The sequence below is a fragment of the Desmodus rotundus genome, chromosome 3, assembly GCF_022682495.2.
Source record: "Desmodus rotundus isolate HL8 chromosome 3, HLdesRot8A.1, whole genome shotgun sequence".
Lineage (NCBI taxonomy): Eukaryota > Metazoa > Chordata > Mammalia > Chiroptera > Phyllostomidae > Desmodus > Desmodus rotundus.
The window spans coordinates 30575249-30593722 of NC_071389.1; the positions used below are offsets into that span (position 1 = coordinate 30575249).

General features: G+C 46.6%; 1 protein-coding gene across 3 annotated transcripts; it reads right to left on the reverse strand.

Annotated features, from left to right (window-relative positions):
• Positions 1-50: 50 nt before the first annotated feature.
• Positions 51-18439, reverse strand: LRRC41 (leucine rich repeat containing 41). 3 transcript variants are annotated; one of them, XM_053920481.1, is made up of 10 exons: positions 17948-18439; positions 14225-14311; positions 13042-13112; positions 5685-6828; positions 2707-2967; positions 1998-2162; positions 1794-1892; positions 1128-1250; positions 863-938; positions 51-755 (listed from the first exon to the last, which is right to left on the reverse strand). In XM_053920481.1, exons 1-10 carry the CDS (start codon positions 18144-18146, stop codon positions 536-538), a joined length of 2445 nt encoding a protein of 814 aa, XP_053776456.1. In that variant the 5' UTR covers positions 18147-18439; the 3' UTR covers positions 51-535. The 3 variants fall into 3 exon arrangements, with proteins under 3 accessions (XP_053776456.1, XP_053776458.1, XP_053776457.1); XM_053920483.2 differs by lacking the exon at positions 17948-18439 and adding an exon at positions 17755-17842; XM_053920482.2 differs by lacking the exon at positions 17948-18439 and adding an exon at positions 17467-17611.
• Between the last annotated feature and the right edge of the window lie 35 nt (positions 18440-18474).

The window sequence follows — 18474 nt, forward strand, 5'->3', positions numbered from 1 at the left end:
GCCCTACTGAATTTTGTTCTCTTGGAGAAGAATCATCAAGAAGGGCTGCATGATGTTTGCCCAAAATTTATTTTATAAGAAAAACTTTTGGTTAAAAAAAAAAAAAAAAAGAAAGGAATAAAGGTATGAAAGGGACTGAGGCCTGAGAGCAACATGGCAAGCCCAGCAGAGAAGAGGTCTGGTAGTGGGCACTCCTACACTTCTCTAAAGCTTGGGTACCTGCTTGAGGTGGGGAAGCAGGAACCCCAGGGCAGGGGGAGGGGGGCTGTCCTCAGTGACTGATGATCACTGCAACCTCCTGGCCCAGGGTTATCAGGTTACTGAGTAAGGGGCCCAAAGGCTCTAAACCCAGTTCTGGGAATGCTTTTGCTGGGCCCCATCAAGGCCTCCAGAACCTCAGTATAAGGGATGAAGGAAAATAGAGAAAAAAAGGCAGAAAGAGAAAGACAGAATTGGTTGGGAGTTCTGGGCAGCCCGTGCCTCAGTCCCCACAAGCTGATGGAACTGAGCATGGGCCTGTGAGGCATGGGCCCCATCACATGGTGCTGACATAATCTGCAAAGGCCTGGGATGAGTCCCACGAGTCGCTGACCACGTGGCAGGTGGCCCGGAGCCTCCGTATAGCTTCTCTGGCTGTTACTGCATCCTGGTCCAGCCAGTTCTGGAAGAGGCGCAGGTGACCAAAGGCTCCACGGCCCCAGCGCTCCAGCCGCTTGGCAAACTCCAGAAGTCCATCTGGCTTGATGCAGTTGGAACTGGTAGGGGTGAGATGGATTGGGCACCCAGGAAGCAACTAATCCCTAGTTTGTGCTTCTGCCCCTCTATCCCCTGTCCCCATCCTTCCCCCAGCTCCCATGTGTACCTGATGTCCAGCTGACAAAGAGAGGAGGACGAATCCTCTGAGAAAACATCTGCCAGTGCCAGCAGGCCAGCATTCCCTGGGGAGAAACGGCAAAATGCTGATAACCACCCAAGAACAGGGAATAAGGGTACCCCAGCCTAATTAAGTCCCAACACACAACTATATTCTAGCCCCCTTGTTCCCAGTGGGGAGGTCTGTGAGTTTCTAGGTCAAGGGACTGGCTGTTTCCCCTTCTCCCTCTCCATTGCCAGGGCCCTGCCCCTACCCAGGCGGTTCCCTGGCAGCCGGAGGCCCTTCAATGTGGAGTTGCCCTTCATAGCAGCAACCATCTCAGGCAGAAATTGGGCCGGGCGCTTCTCAAACAGACGGCAGAAAGAGAAGGTAATCTCTGTCAAGAGAAATTAGAATAAATTCTGATGGCTGCATTAGGCCTGGTGCTGCCCTTCTGCCCCAGCTGTCCTTAGTAAAGGGGGTGAACATTTCATAGGGGCCCAAAAAGAAAAATGATTTTGTCCGAGACCACAGGTAAGGCTAGAAGTAAATCAAAATCCAAGCCAGAGATTAATCCTAGGTGTTCACTGTAGGGAGCTTCTCTGCATGGACAATTCTCTGTCCGCTTTCCCTCATCCATTGGCTGCCCTCTTTGCAGGGCTGGGGACTAGAGACAAGTCTATGACAGCTCACTTATCCCTCTCTACTATGACTTCTGTCAGCTACTGAAAAGTAAGAACTTTTGGGTGAGGTGCTCTAAAAGAGTAATTTCCCATGTGTAGTACAGGAGGAGTTGAGTTTTGGATCTTTTAGAAGGAAGGTTATGCAGGGTCCATAACCATTTTATATTGACAGAAGGCCAGGAAAAAACTGGCTTACTCAGACAGTGACAGAGCCCTAAGAACTCAGGAATGCCCCAGGTTCAGGATGAAAAACTTACCTTGAAGAGTCAGATTCTGTAGCAAAAAGAGCACCTCGCTCTGACAGTCAGCCAGATTCATGTCATGGAAGCTCAGCCTCTTCAGGGCTAGGTTGTATTCTGGATGGGGGCAGGGAGCAGAGGCCATAAGCCTTAATAGCTTTTCCAAAGAAGAATGCGAGTTCCCTTCCTACTCCTCCCTTGACCATTCTAGCTGGTTCTTACCTTTGAGTGTCTGTAACACAAGCCCAAAATCCTGGGGAGAGGCAAAGGTGGCGCTATCCAGGGACAGCTGCTGCAGAGAACCTGAGGCCTTCAGTACTGAGCAGAGCAGTGGAGCTGGCTGGGCTCCCCGTGGAAATCCCATCTCTAGCTGTTCCAGGCAGTTTTCTAGGTATAAGGAGAGAAGATTCCAGCTGGCTACTTCACTCTCATAGCAGGTCCTATTCTGTACTTAAGGGATTCACTAAAAAAGTGATGTCTCCTTGTCCTTGAGTGCATATATACTATATGCGAGGCACTGTGCTAGGTTCTGGGAATAGAGCACTAAATAGGAAATTTAGTCCTTTATGTAGCTTTTAGTCCAGGAAGACTAGACTCCCTGGACAAGCAAATATAAAGTATGCAGAATGGTGGTAGAGGAGACCTACAGGAACTCAGGGTACATACAGAAGGGGGAGCTAATTTAGTCTAACAGTTCTGTTCTTGGTTCAGATCCCTTTTCTACAGGCTGATCTGCCATGTCACTCCATACAAGGTTTATGGTCCGGGCCTGGCCCAACCCACGGTTATCTTTAAGAGTCAGATAAAGGAGTAAATTCCAGATAAGCCAGGAATGAGTAGTAGCGGGCCTAAATTAGAGGTCTTCCTGCTTTCCCCACACAAATGCACCTGCACATTTGTGTGGAGACAAGACACACACGCAGTGCTTCACCTGGTATCTCTTCATCACCAATTATGTGGCTAGGGGGCCCTGCATTCCCTGGCACAGCAGGGTTGTCCCTTTGGCTGGGGTGGTCGACACGAATAGACAGGACCCGCAGCAGGGGCAGGGCTCGCACAATGGCACGTGTCAGCTCCAGGATGGGCAGTGGTGAGAACAGGTCACTGAGATGCAGGGCACGGAGGCGGCATCCAGCTTGGCCTGACAGGACCCGCAGGCTGTCCAGCAGGCGGAAGATGTTAGAGCCCAGGCCTGTGGCAGGAAAGAGTCATGTTGGAGTATCAGCAAGGGTAACATTCAGAGACAACTCCAAATATTTCTATTGATGACTACCAAATCTCAAGCTTTGGATCAGATTATTTAAAATCATTTGTCTCAATTATTCATCCATTGTCTTGCTTTTTTCCTCAGGTAACCAGCAAACTGATGTCTACTCTACTGAGCTATGCCTTCAAGCATCAGTCAGGGCAGAGTCACAAAAGATAGGATGTAGTAGGGCAGCATGTAGCTGCCAGCTATGTGATAGACCCACACAGCAGAGGCCTCTGGACTTTTCCAGTAGGTCATGGGAACATCTGAGAACTAAGACAGTGACAATGATCCAAGAGGGAATACTTTAAAAGATTCACTGAGTGGGAATGGGGCAGAAAAGGATAATCACATCCCACAAAAGGGAGTAGGATCCAGGTTAGGAAAGTTGCTTAATGCCACAATGCTAATCATTCTTTGGAATCCACTCCCTTATATCCCCTTGGACTGAGTATACTCCAATTGATTTTTTCATTCAACTAAACCTTACCTAGCATTTAGTAAATAAGGGTTTGGTTTTGTTGTTTTGTTTTTGCTAGACAGTAAGCAACTGATCTTGTTCTACATATATAGCCTGATAACAACATAATGGGAACTGTGTAAGTACTGTGGAAGTTCAAAGGATGGGTACTCAAGACCCAGTTCACTTACATCAATAAAGGTTTTCCAACTGAGCCCTAAATAACAAAGCAGATAGGCTAAATGGAGGGAGTAGAGTTATTGAGGCAGAGATATCCTGGTATATGTAAGGCCTGAAGGAGAAAGTGGCAGTTCTAAGAACTGAAAAATCAAAGTGGCTGGTGCTTAAAGTATAAGGGAGTAAAATGTTCAAGATACAACTATAGAGGTAAGCAGGAGTGAGAACATATTGAATGACCCTGTAAGAAAATTAAGGTGTATGGTGATAGAAGACCACTCAAGTTTTTAAGTGAACAAGTGACAAATTTGCATTTTTAAGAAAAAATGTTGGGCTTCAGTGTAGACAATGGATTATACAGTGAATATGGACTCAGGAAGAACTGTTGAAGTGAATCCAGATGAGAAGTAATAAATAGCCTGTTAAGGATGTGGAAAGAGAAATAAAGATGTGAGAGACTGTAAAGACAGAACCTGGTGACCAAATATATTTGGAGTAAGAAATAGCCCAGGTTTCTTTTGGGGCATCTGAGTCATCTCCTGCGACATCATTGAGGAGAGAGAAGATATGTTCATGGTGAGATCTAGTGATCAGCTAGATAAAAAGGTCTGTCTGTAGCTTAGAAGAAATATCTAGGCTAATGTTATAGAATGGAAGGGTCTTCAGCATAGTTGGCCTTTGAAACCAAGGGAATGGACGAAATTGTCCAGGAAGTGTGTGAATTCGGAGAGCTCTGAGGAACTCAAAACATTAAGAGACAATGTCCAGAGAAGAAAAAAAGTTTTGAGGAAGCAGGAATGAGTAGTTCATGAGGAAGGCTGCTTAATAGCAAATGCTGGGAACTGATACAAGGACTGAAAAGCATATATTGAACTTAGCAACAAGGAGGACCTTGGTGACTTAGATCTTTGATGTAGTAACGGGTATATAACCATGACTGGAGTGAGCTGTGAGAGATAACAGGTTTACTGTGAAGAGTAGGAGAAAAGGACAGTAGTCAATATGGGATAGAGAGAGGTGGTGGTAGATTTTAGTGGATACCCAACTGAATGTTTAAATGGTGAGGGAGACTGGAGAGAGGGGAGAAAGTAGAGAGAAGGGAGGCAACACTTAGTGGTTTAAAAGCATGGACTCTGGTGGTCGGCTGTGGGTTGAAATCCTGGCTGTTAACTTGCTAGCTAGGTATCCTGAGCAAGTCACTTGACCTCATAAGGTTGTCAGGGTTAAATTAACATAATGGGAATATTTAAAATATGCCTGACATATACTAAGCAGTACAGAAGAGCTCTTAATTCTAAGATATTTAAGAAACAACTTTTTCTAAGAAGATGAGAAGGTATGGGCCCAGAACACAGAAGAGTTAGTCTTAGATAGGACAATGGTCTCTTCCACTGTGGTGGAAGAAAGGATGAAAGCAGAGGTTGGAAAATTTATAGGCTGGTTAATAAATTGAAAAAGTTTGTGTTCTCTCTGAAGTAGGTGAGGTCATCTGCTGTGCTGCAAACATGGGATTTCGGTTGATAATTATGAATGTATAGTAGCAACAACTGGCACAGCTTGATTTTCTCTAGCAGTGCTCCACAACCTAGGCAGATTGCTGCATTGTTGAAGTTGGCTAGCTGGGTACAACCAGATAGGAAAGAACTGCAGGTTGCTGGTCTGATAATATGTCTCACAGCTCCTTTTCTGTACAGCTGCTTTTATATAACTGGTGGGAATCTAGCCTTAGCCCTGGCTGGGCTTGCATACACTGTACTTGCACCAGCCCTTGGACTGTCTACCATATCTAAATTGTATATTCTTCAGGTTCTCATTGCCTCTCAAGAACCCTTACCTCCAACTATAAAGCAAGCCCACAGACCTCATGTTTCTCTTCCCTAGCACCAACAGCCTGCCACATCATGTGTGCTATCTGGGCAGGGCCACATCGGCAGCTTTCTGATCATACCCCTGTACTCCACAGGATTGGGCATACAGGTGGTGCTATTGGGAGACCCAACCCCTGCCCCTCTAGGGCACTCACCATTATAGGATAGTGTGAGGCTCTCCAGAGACACCCAGGAGCTCAGCAGGTGGCACAGTGTCAGGGCTGCCTCTGTGGAGAGTGGAACTGTGAATAGCTCCAAGGTGGAAATGCTGCGGAATCTTTGGGAGGCCTCCAGGGCTGGAAGCCCCAGGCAGTTGGGATCTGACCCATCCAAAGCTCCACAAGCCACTTCCCCAATCTCCATCTCTTCCCCATCCTCCTTCTCACCAGCCACAATGAAAACAAAGTCATACAGGTCCTCAGACTCTGCACCAGACCCCTGACGAGTGCGAGCACCCTTTTTCCCTGTGGCTCGCTTAAAACGCTTTAGCGGCTTAGGCTGTGGGGCTGAGCTAGCTGGAGCCCTTTTGGATGCGGATGTGGAAGAAGAGGGAGAGGCAGAGGAGGTGGTGGCTGGAGCAGAGGGTGGCCACTTGGTGCCAGCAGCCTCATGGGAGGTGGCGGGAGGGTGCAGCTCCTTCTTAGGGTCTATCCCGCCTGCTCTCAGGCTCTCCTGTGTGCTGCGGCGTGTTACCCGAGTGGCAGGTGCAGCTCTGGCCGGCTGCTTGGCTTCACTTTTACGACGGGAAGCCATCAGGGCTGCAGCACATCGCTCAGCAGCATCCCTGCGAGGCCGACGTGAGCCAAGCAGGAGGGACCCTTCATCTCTGGATGGGGCCCGGCCTCGGGAGGCCTCTCCACAGAGGCGGCAGGGTGGGCCACCAGGACCTGGCTGCCAGAAGCCAGCACTCATGGTGAGGATAAGGATGAAAAGGGCCGACTCAGGCACAGGCCAGGAGTAGAGCGACACCTGGCTGACAGCCCCGTGGTGAATAAGCTGATGCAACAGCTGCCGAAGTGACTGCTGAGCAGCCACATCAGAGAACAGCAGGTGGCGAAACTTGAGGGTATGCAGGGAACTGGCCAGGGTCTCCAGAACCCTGCGATTGGGCTCAGCCACCAGCTCAGTTGCACCCTGCAGCATGTTGCAGATGGTGAGCTGCCGGACATGGCGGGAGCTATGCAGAAGAGGTGAGAAACGCTGATCACAAAGACGCCTGTCAGAAGACACATCAATGGTTCCACGTAGAACATGGGAAAAAAAGGCCTCCATAAACTTGGCTCGCCAACACGTCACACTCTGAAAGCAGAGAACATGCCAGACAGCTGTAATACCAAGAGAGCTACCCATGGAACCATTGTACCAGTGTCCTCCCAATAAGTATGTGTTGTGTCAGGCACCATTCTCAGTAATTTATACAAATTCATTTAATCTTCATTTATTTGGGCATGTCTTACGATAAGCCTCATTTTATGGGTAAGAAAAACATGGCCCAAAGATTGTTATTACCTGTGATTACACAGTTAAGTGGCAGAATCACGATTTGAGCTCAGGGGATTTGGCTCCAGAAACCAGTTTCCTAAAATGCCTCTCAGGTGAAAGTCACTCATTCCTGTAAGTTCTTCCATGTTTGTTTCTAGAACCTGATCCCAACTTTCCATTCTTACACTACCATCTCTCTTCGCAAACCTTATTACTTCATATCCAACTTCATTAATACTGAAGTCAATCTGCTCTCCCTGCTCCCCTTTTCCCCATTCCAAACTTACACATATCCACTGGATTTATCTTTGTAAAATACATCTGATTATATTATTCTGCTTTATTGGTTTTTTTTTTCTTGTACATTATTCTGCTTAAAACCCCCCAACATCTTTTACTACCTAGGGTTAATTTGAAGCTCCTCATCTTGGCAGGGAAAATCCTCCACAATATAACCTCTGCCTACCTCAGAAGCTTTATTTCCCACATCTTACTCCATGAAGGCTTTTCTCTGGCCAAACTAAGCACCTCACTGACCTAAACCTGCCTTCTATGTCCTTTCCTACTTCTGCCAGATATGCTCCCCATTGCCAAACCAAACAGATTTCCTGAAAGGACCTACTGACATGTCACTCTCTGAGGCTGTTAGTGTTTGTTTCTCTGTACCCCCTTTGCCCTCCCCCTGCCTCTCCTGTTGGGACTACTCAGATCTTAGATTTTGATAGACATGCCTTATGGTGTTGAGTCTCTGCCTGTGCACGTCTTATCCCAGATTAGAAATTCCTGGAAAGCAGGGACCAAATCTAGATTTCTTTGTTTTCTTCAAGGCAATAGTTACTTGCTTTGATGGATATGAGACTTCATCAGACTATTCTGATACATTTAGAAGAGCCTTTGAATGCAAGTGAGTTTGAACCTTTGGTTCAAAGGTTCAAATTCTGGTTACATCAGAATTTACTGTGGGATTGCCCCCAAATTCATACACCAGGTATCCAGACTTGGAGATTCTATTATGTCACATCTGAGGTAAGGTCTGTGCATCTTTTTTTTTTTTTTTTTTTTAAATAAACCTCTCCAAAAATGATTCTGATGTTTATTAGAGGTTAGGAATTACTGCTACCACCCCAAAAGGACACAGTGAGACAAAGACTCCCCTAAGTTGCCATTTTTTCCTAAGGTGCAGTAGAAAGTCTGCTGACCTTGATATAGGTGCCAGCTCTGCTACTCTACTCTGGACCGTTCTATACCTCTTTTCATCTGTAAAACCTGCTTCACAGGTTTGTTGTGAAGATCAAATGAGGCAGTAAAAGTTAAAGTACTTTGTAAGCTATAAAATATGAAATGTTACTTCTGCTGCTGTTGCTAATTAGCTGAGATGGGGCAATGTGGAATGAATGGACTGGAGGGAGGCAGGGCCTGTTAAGCAGAGTACTTATTCAGCCTGAAGTACAGGTAATGGGGGCCTAAGGGTTTCCCAACACTTAAAGACACTTGGTACTTACCCTGTCTCCATGCATTCCCCTCATACCAGAGTGATTCTCAATCTATATCTTAAGTTCTTGGCAGGGCCCCTATTATTCTCAGGCAAAAGCGTCATTCCCTTTGCCCTCACTATTCCCCAAGACTGCCTGTGGTAGTTATTAATGATCAGGAATGACTTAATGCTCAAGGTAACTGCAAGGCAACAAGAAAAGGACCTCTCTCACCAGCAGTAGTGTGGGGGCATTAGGGGAGTAGGAAAAAATAGCTGGCAACCAAATCTCTACTCAACCTTGAATAGAAAGAGAGGGAGTATTCCTGAATCCAAATCCTACCTCACTCTAGCACTCTTCCTACACATTGGCTGGCCCACGCTCACACCCTTGAAAAACACTGGTAGGTAACCCTGGCTAGGCTTCAACTTCACAAATGAGGTAGTCAGATAGTTATTGTAGATCTGGGCCTAAAATATGGACAAAAATGTGAACCAAGCGGGGAGTGAAGGAATGGAAATGAAGACACTGTAAGGAAAAGAAAAAAGTGAACCAAGATATTGTGCCTGTTTCTGACCATGAGGCATGTGGAATATGTAGTTTAGATAACTAAATACTGGTTTTTTTTTCCCCAGACATTTTATTGGTTGATGAAAACAACGAGTGAGAATATCTGAAGCTGGAACACCCCAGCCACGATAATTGCAGTGAGAGCAGCGTGACATAGTGATTAGGAGCATGCACTCCTCAGCCAGACTGTCTCAACTTGAATCCTGGGTCTGCCGTTCACAAACTAGGCGAGTCACTCACTTCACCTCTTTCTGCCTCAATTTCATCATCTGTCAGGTGAGAAAGAGAACTATACATCGCAGAGTTGTGAGGACTGAATGACTAATAAAGTTAGTAATGACAACTATCTCAATGGCTTTTTTGTCATGAATTAATGCATGAGCAGACAGCAGTTCACTGCATTTTATTCCATCACTACTTTTTACAAGAATCTATGCTAAAACTTCAAAGCTGAAAAATACCTGAGAGATCTAGTCCAAGCCACTCATTTTATGGACCTGTATACAATAACTCAGTCGATGCAAACTGATTTAAATACTCGCTTTTCAGTCACAGAAGGGTAAATGAGGCACACCAAAGAGGTAAAATGACATTTGCCTCGACCATAATTCTTGGCCTATCGAAAACGGGCCAGCAGCTCAGGCATTAGTGGGGGAAGAAGAAGCATGTTTTTGTACAAGCTAGGGAGGATGAAATATTTTCTTGTACTAAATTGTTGCAACCAGCAAATGTTCATAAACTATTGTCCACTGTTGCTTTTCTAATAATAGAAATATTGTTTGTGGAATTATAAAGAAGCAAATCAAAAACTGTGTAAACCAAGTCTTTGGAGTGTACATATATGTATATGTGAATAGCTTTGGTCATTTGGTTTTAGAACTTTGAGACAATTTAGAATTTTCAAAGCCTGTTTTTTTTTTTTTTTTTTTTAACATTATAGCACCATATCATTAAACATTTTTATCACCATGTATTTAAGTATTTTTAGAATATGACTTTATTAATGTTTTAAAAATATGGATGTACTATATTTAATAATTCCTGTATGGTTGAGTATTTAAATGGTTTCTAACTTTTTGATATTAAACTTTGCTGTAATGAACATCTGGAGATGAATGGCTCTTGACAGTTATCACCAGATTGCCCACCAAGAGTTGTAACATTTCTGCTCCCACCAATAGCATATTAAAATGCAAGTTTTACTCACCCTTGGAATTGCCTTTTAATACAAAACCAAACCAAATCAAAACAAGACTTTACAAGAAGTACAATTTTACTTTCCCATTTTTTATTACTGAGATTGAACACTTTTCACTTTATTTGGGATTTTTATATATTTTGTAACTTGTCTAAGTCCTTACTTACTTTATTCCAATAGAGCCTTTGTCTTATTCTCTGTATCCTTTTGTTTTGCAAATGTTGTTGCAAACATTCTTTACCAGTTTATGTACCTTTTAAATTGTATTTATAGTGTGCATTTTATACGGTCAAATATGTCCATATTTTCTTATTTGGTCCTGCCCATTTAATAACTAGCATTCTCCATCCTGAGACTAGATAACCAGTAATCTTTATTGTTTTTTTAGTTGTTTTGTGCTTTTACTTTTTACAATTCAATCTTTATTTCATATAGAAATTATATGAATATATTATAAAGTGAGGCTCTAACTTTATTTTTCCTAAGTGGTTAACCAATTACTAGAGAACTATTTATTGAATAATTCTTTGTCTCCAGAGTATCTGTACTATTCTATAGATCTCTTAACACACACACACTAGTACTATACAATTAGAAATACTATTGCTTTATAAGTATAAGCAGTCAGGGGCTATGTCTAACTTGTTCATCATTGTAACCCTAAAACCTAGTGTAGTGCCTGGAGCTGAGCAGCCATTCAATAAGTGTTTTTGAATCATGAATGAAGTGAAGGTTACTGTCATGCAAAAGTGGGGAGCAGAAGACACCCTCTGGAATAAATATGCTCCAAGTCAAGACCTCTGCCAAGGTGATTGCTAGGTCACCAAGGCTGAGGTTTGGTGACCTAGCAATCACCTTGGTCCTAAATTTCTGAAATGCTTTGTGACAAGAAAACAAGATAACAAATAGACATTCTTTTTCAGGAAGCTTGAACTAATATTGGGGGAGAAAAGTAGTATTTTCCCAGAGAAAAATATTACAATCTCCATCACTGGCTAGTCAACCAGACTGCTTGGGAAACACTAGGACAAACTGGGACAAAGTGAATCTCGTGTTTCTTAAAAGGTTGCAGAAAGCCATTACTGTTGTCTAATATTCTGGCATTCAATTCTCTTCCTAACAAGGCCTAACTCCTGAATATAGTGCCTGAGGATTTTGTTGGGCCTTAGTGTCATCCCACTGAACTCTAGGAGTTGTGTCTAGATCTAGAAGTGCAAAAGCTGAAGGATATGAAGCTGAATGTCACTGAACCCAGTGCATCCCAGAAATGCAATCTCCAATTCCTGATAAGAGTTTGTCTTCTTGTCATTTGGTCTCATTTACCATATAAATCCAAGTTCAAATACTCCTTCCTAGAAAAAACTTTCTTGCTCCCTTTTCCCTCAGCCTCCTTGCTACTCTCTATCAGATCACTTATCCTACCATAAATGATGTTATTTGTTCACAGATTTTTCCTACTAAACTGGTAGTTCCTCAAGATTAGGAATTGTGCCTGTACTTCCAATATCTAGCATAAGACCTGGTATGTGGCCCTGGCTGGTGTGGCTCAGTGGACTGAGCACCAGACTGTGAACCAAATGGTCGCTGGTTCAATTCCCAGTCATGGCATGTTCCTGGGTTGCGGGCCAGGTCCCCAGTTGGGGGTGCACAAGAAGCAACCACACATTGATATTTCTCTCCCTTTCATTCTCCCTTCCTTCCCTTCTCTCTAAAAATAAATAAATAAAATCTTAAAAAAATAAATAAAAATACTATTAAAAAAAAAAAAAGACCTGGTATGTGGTAAGTTTTAGTAAATGTTTATTGAACTCTGTCCTGTCACCTAATTATGGAGCAGCAAAATAAATTCTGCTTAAATGAGAGCTCCAGTGAGTTATATCTGAACCAATAAATAATAGAATCTCAGGGTTAAAAGGAACCCTAAAACTCATCTTATTGAACCTCTCTTACCATGCTGAATTTCCTCTGCAATACCCTTGTGTAGCTATCCAGGATCTATATGAACACTTGGAGATAGGAAGCTTATTATCTCTGGAATTAGCTTGTTTCATCACCATTAAGCTCAGAGTTTCAAAGTTCTACAAAAATTTATCCTCCTTTAGCTGTCACCCAGAACAAGTCTATTAATCCTTCTTTCATGAGACAACCACTCAACTAATTGAAAATAGTTCATGTTCCCTAAGTCTTCCAAATGTGACCCACACGATGTGGCTTTGACTTCTTTCTCCATACTCCAGGAGTAGCCTGACCCCTGCAGAGCTAGGCAGGTCTATCTTCCCCCTTGGCCTTTGGCCTACATTATAGTTACATTAGTTCACACAGCTCAGGGTAGTCTTTATATGAGTGGTTTTAGCTTAGTGTTGGCTAAAACCCATTAACTTTTTTCAAAATATAAGTTGCTGCTAAGCCAGACCTCTCTACCCTCAACCCTGAGGTCATGCAATTGGAATCTTTTAGACTTAAGTGAATAGTTGGATTATCCTATTAAATTTCATCTTGTTAATTTTGACCATTGTTCCAGCCTGTCAAGATCTCTAAGAATCAGGGTTCTGCCTTCCATTGTGATCACTACCTTACCTTGTTTTGTGTCACCTGCAAACACGGTGAGCAAGCAAATCAGTGACAAATGCCAAATGGTAAAGCACCTTATGACAAGCCATCAGAGCTCTCCTCCCAAATTCACTCCAACCCTGCCCCTGCACTTTACCCATACCCAATTTATGTTAGTGTGCTATTCCTGCTTTCACTGTGCAAAGTCAGGCCAGAGTTCTACTGGGTGCCTTAACTTACTTCCAGACTGGAAGGCCTTGTCTTCATTAGCTCATCCCAGAGTCGGCGCCAGATGGCCTGAGTGGAGAGGCCTGTAGGGAGAAGTAGCACATTTACTTGGCCACTCCTTGGCTATGATGAATGAAGTACATCAGCCTTTTAATGTTGTCCTCCTCTACATTTATAAGAGCATCATGGCAAAGTGGTAAAGAGCACTGGCTATAAAGACAGACTGCCTGGGTTTAAATATCAGCAAACCACACTCTAGCTGTATGACCTTGGCAAGTTACTTAATTTTTCTGTACCTCAGTATCCTTATCTGTAAAATGTAGTTAATAATAGCTATTTCATAGAATTGTTGAAAAGATTAAATAAGCCCTGGCTGGTATGGCTCAGTAGATTAAGTGCTGGCCTGCAGACTGAAAGGTTGCCCATTCAATCCCTGGTCAGGGCAAATGTCTGGATTGGGGCGAGGTCCCTGGTAGGGGGTGTGGGAGAGGCAGTTGATTGATGCTTCTTTCACACATCGATATTTCTCTCCTTCTCTCTAGAAGTAAATAAAATCTTTAAAAAAAAGAAGAACGAACATACCTAATTAACCCTGATGTGCCAAGTGTGCTGTCCTAGGCACTTTACCTGAAGAAACTTATTTAATCTTTTCTTTTTAAAAAATATTTTAATTATTTTTAGAGAGAGGGCAAGGAAGGGAGAAAGAGGGAGAGGAACATCAATGTGCAAGAGAAACATGATTGGTTGCCTCCTAACTGGGGATCCAGAACAGTGACCCAGGCATGTGCCCTGACTGGGAATTGAGCCAGCAACCTTTCAGTTGACAGGCTGGTGCTCAATCCCCTAAGCCATACCAGCTAAGGTGATAAATGCTAGTTCTTAACAGATGTGTCCAATGAGGGATTTGGAAAGCCGCTTGATAAATAGAAAAACTAAGATTCAGAAGACCTGGGTTCTAATCTAGCTTTGCTATTAACAGTGGTGTGACTGTGGTCTCACTTTTATTAGTAAAATAAGCATCATATACTTGTTTTGTGTTTTACAGGACACTGTGAGGAATCAGATAAGAAAGTAGGTGTGAAGGTACTTTTTGAAAAACATGAAGTTCTATGCAGGTCAGGTGTAATATTTACCTGAAGAACATTATGGTGCCTTGCTTACAATCACTGACTGAGAAAGAGAGAAAGGCACTCACCTTTCTTGAGGGCAGTTTCCTCAATCCTCTCCAAGTAATATATATTGAGCAGAGGTAAGATGCTTTGAAGTATTGGGCCTGGGAGGGCTACAAAAACCAAAACACAAAATTTACTTTTTTTTCTTCTAGGGTTCTAAGCATCTTGTGTCCTATTGGGAAAAAAAATGGAAGAGCAGACTTCTCAACCGACAAATGGAACCTATAGAAGTTAACCTATGTCTAATTCAAACTCTTGTCCACTTATCTTCAGCCACTTAGTTGGCAGCTGGAATTTCTGGGCCATACACATCTACAAGGGTGAGATAATCCCACAAAGCAATCTGATATACTCATTTAGTAGCTGGTCAGTTCACTTCTGCCCAAGCATAATGAACCATTCTGTATTTAAAAAGTCCTACTGAGTATGTATGATTTTAAAAAGTCCTTCATAATCTGGGCTCTACTAACTTCTCCAGCTCCCTGATTTGCCTCCTACACTTCAGCCACACTAAACTACGTTTTTCAACTATCTAATGTGTTACACTGTTTTCTGCCTCTGGGCCTGAGATTCACTTTGTTAAGCTGTTCTCTCCACTAGGAATATCCTTGCCACTTTCAGGATTCAAGTATTGCATGCCCTTTATTAAGCCCTTTCTGAATTTTCTTCCCACTCTTCCAGGTTGGCTACTTCCATCTTTTTGGCACCCACTATACCCAAAAGTAGTACTTCCCTATGAAGAATAGAAATAATTAGGCTCTACACTCAAAACTCAATATATCTGAAAAACAAAACCTGCTTGCCGACTTCCCTAGATCAGAAGTATCATGGCCAAACAGTCTGGTCTCTAGAATTCCACAAAACTGGGTGAAATCCTGATTGTACCACTTAACTAATTGTGCATCCTTGGGCAAATTAACATCTTTGAGCCTAAATTTCCTTAATTTAAAAATGGAGATAATAAGAACTATCTCATAACATTGTTGTGAAAATTAAAGGAGATTGTGCTTGTAATCTTTTTAAGGCCATGCGTGGCTTTAAGGCTCACTAAATGTTGGTGATTACTGTTCTTATCCTGTCAATAGCATCTCTCTGTCCAGCCAAGAATAAGTTTGAGATCTTGGAGTATACCATATCTAAGGAAAACCTTTAAGAACTCACATCCCAGGATCTCCTTTTATATTTATTTGTGGAATAACTGAATCTTGCTATCCAAGAATCTAGTACAATTCTTTGTACATAGTAGCTACTCAGTGTTCTTGCTGAATGAAAGCACTAAATCCCTATGCTATTACACCAATGTAGGCTCTCTACTGTATTTAAGATAAAGTCCAACTCCATATACTGGCATTCAAGGTATAACAAACCTATTCTACTTTGCTTCCTCATTGTATTCTTTCCTGCTGCCTCTACTCTTTCTCCTCCTCTCCCTACACAAAGCAAAATTAGTCTGCAACCTCCAGGAAGCCTTTTCCTGACTGTTAGCCCACACTGAAACCTTCCTCCAAAACAGCACTGCTTAGCGGGCCTCTCACTGGGCTCTTCCGAGAGGCCTAACTTGATTCAGCTTGGCCTGTGTGACTGTTGGCCTGGGTGAGGCCCATGGGAGCGTTCTCCTCCGTCTCTCCAACCTGCTCCCCTCAGTTTGGCCATCCCCTCTCACAGCCACAGCGATTCTCACCCCCTAGGAACCACAAACTCCTCTCTTCCTTTCTCTATTCTCCTTAAGCCAGGGTCTTCCTTGCTACTTTCCAGCTTACACCTTTCTTGCTTCCTCTTCCCAACCTGGGGCCTCCACACCCGGTCCTCCTTCCTCCTAGCCCGATTCAGCATCCTAGAAGCTCCAGGCTGGCTGAGCCAGATCCCGTCCACGTTCCCCAGGACTTTTCAGAGCCCCCTGCCCAGCTCCACTGAGACTTTTCTCCTCTTCCCCACGGGTCAGCAGGTCCCTTCCCCTCTCAGCTGTTCTCACAGAGGCTCCACAATCCCCTCCCCCCACCAGGCCCGACATATTCCAACAGCCTCTCCGCGGTACAAAAAGACACAGGCCTCTTCAGGATCGGTGACCCTCCCCACCACACATCCCTGGGCCTCCTTAACCTCTCTCTGCAGCCTTGGGAATATTCCCAGAGGCCCGACCCCCCCAAACTCCTGGGCCTTTCTCCACACCCCTCCTCATCATGCAACCCAAGCCCCCACCCGCAGGACCTCAAGGCCTCACTCCTGACCTTACCAGGTACTTCCTCCTGGCGAAGACACCACCACCACTCCCGAGGCCTTCTCTGCAGCCCTCCGCCCCACCCCCAGGGCCTAGGGCCTCCTTTCTTCCCACCCGCCCCGCTCTTCCCTAGGCCCCGGGCCCGGCCTGCATCATCCCCACCCAACTTCGGCCGGCCTCGGGACCCCACCCCTCACCCCACCCGTCTGTCAGGCGCTGCAGGCCCAAGGCCTCCGCTGTGCCCCGTGCGGACAGGCCTACCTTCCAGGGGCCCTTACTTTCCCCTTTTTCACTCTACTAGTTGCCAAGCCGCCGACCCGAGTTTTCCTCACCCGCGGCCAGGCTGCGACCGAGGGTACACACCCCGCAGCCCGGCCTCCGCGCCCATCGGGCTGCGGGCCTACTCTCCTCCGTGACCCGGCCCACCCCGGCCCGCCGAGCTCGCGGGCCCTCCAGCAAAGCCGTCCATTTCGTCCTCCCCGGCTCCTCATCCCAGCGCCCCAGGCTGCCCGCCTTCGCCGCTCAGCCTGGGCGCTCTCCACCCGCGCCGGGCCCGCGGGTCCCCGCCGCTCTCAGGCCTGGGGCCTCCTTTCGCTCCCACTCCCACCAGGGCCTCCTAGCGGCGGTGCGCCCCCCGCCCCCAGTCCGGATCCCGGCCGTGGCCCCGTCTGGGGCCTCCTGGGCCCTTCCCGCCCGCCCGCCCGTCATTCGAGCCTCCCGGGGTCGCACACCCGCTTCGGGCCTCCCTTCTCCCGCGTTCGAGCCCTTCCTCGCCGCTCGGGCCAATGCGAGTGGCCTCGGGCGCTCCCTGCCTAGCCCGTCGGTCCGTCGCTCAGCCCGCTTGGCACCAAGGCCCCGCTAGACAGTTCGCTCCCTTCTGCCCTGGGCCGGCACACAGGCCTCGGCCCCCGCAGCCTTTCGGCCTCCCCCTCTGACCCATCCCTCGCTCCCCAATCCAATGCGCTAAGCTCTTCCTCGGCGCGGCCCCCGGGTTCCCGGCCCCCCGGGGTCCCGGCACTCCGGGGTCTCGGCATCTGTCAGGCATACATCAGAGGCCCCGCGCCGTCCGTCAGGTCGGGTGGCCCCGGGCCTGGCCTCTTCGCCTTAGGCCGGGCCTCCCGACCTCGGCCCCCGCCCCCAAACAGCAGGGCCATCCCTGCCCGGCGGCTCGGCATCCGCGCCTTCCCAGCCCGGTCCAGCCCGAGTGTCAGTTCGGTGCCCTCGGCCCAGCCCCTCAGTCCTGCCCCTGCCGTCCGAGCCCTGCCGGCTTTGCCCCAGCCCGGGCCTCCTGGCCTCGCCCCCCGCGCCCCCCGCCAGGCCGCGGTGCAGGTCCACCTGCCGATTTGGTCCCCGTCTTCACTCTGCCCTGCCCTGTTAATCACGGAATTCATTCTCCGACCAGACTGACTGCCTTCCAGTGCCCCGGGCTGGGCCTTGCCCCAGGCCTCCCGGCCTCGCCCCCCGTGCCCCCCGGCCGCAGGGCCGCCTCCGCTCGTTGCCAGAGGTAGCCCCTCACCCCGCGACTTACCCCACACCCCGCTCTCCAGAACCCCCATATGGGCGCTCACCGCCCGCCCGCACAGCTCGAACAGGGCGGGGGGAGCGCTGGGGCCCGAGGCCGAGCTCTTCGCTGGCGCCGCCTCCCGGGACGTGGCCTCCATGGTCGTTGCCGCCGCTACCTCACAGAACCAGCAACTCCGGGCGCGCCAGGCCTCGGGCGCCGCCATCTTGGGGAGGTGCGCGAGCCCGGGAGTGGTAGCCGCGGACCGCCATCTTGAAAAGGTCAGCAGTTAGGACGGTTTCATCAGCGATATGGGTAATAATGGAAACTGTGCTAAAGGAACAGCGAATAAGTCGGCATGTTTTCAAAGTCCTTTAGAAGTTAATATTTTAAATAAATCTGTAGATAAACACATTTGGGGATGGCGTGACTAAATGGGCATTTTTCCATAAACCCATTTCAGGTGCAAAAGACCAGCTACCCCTATCCCCTCCCTACGGACGGTGGTACATGCCAATCCTAGCGTGTGTTCGCGACTACGGCGAGTCTGCCGC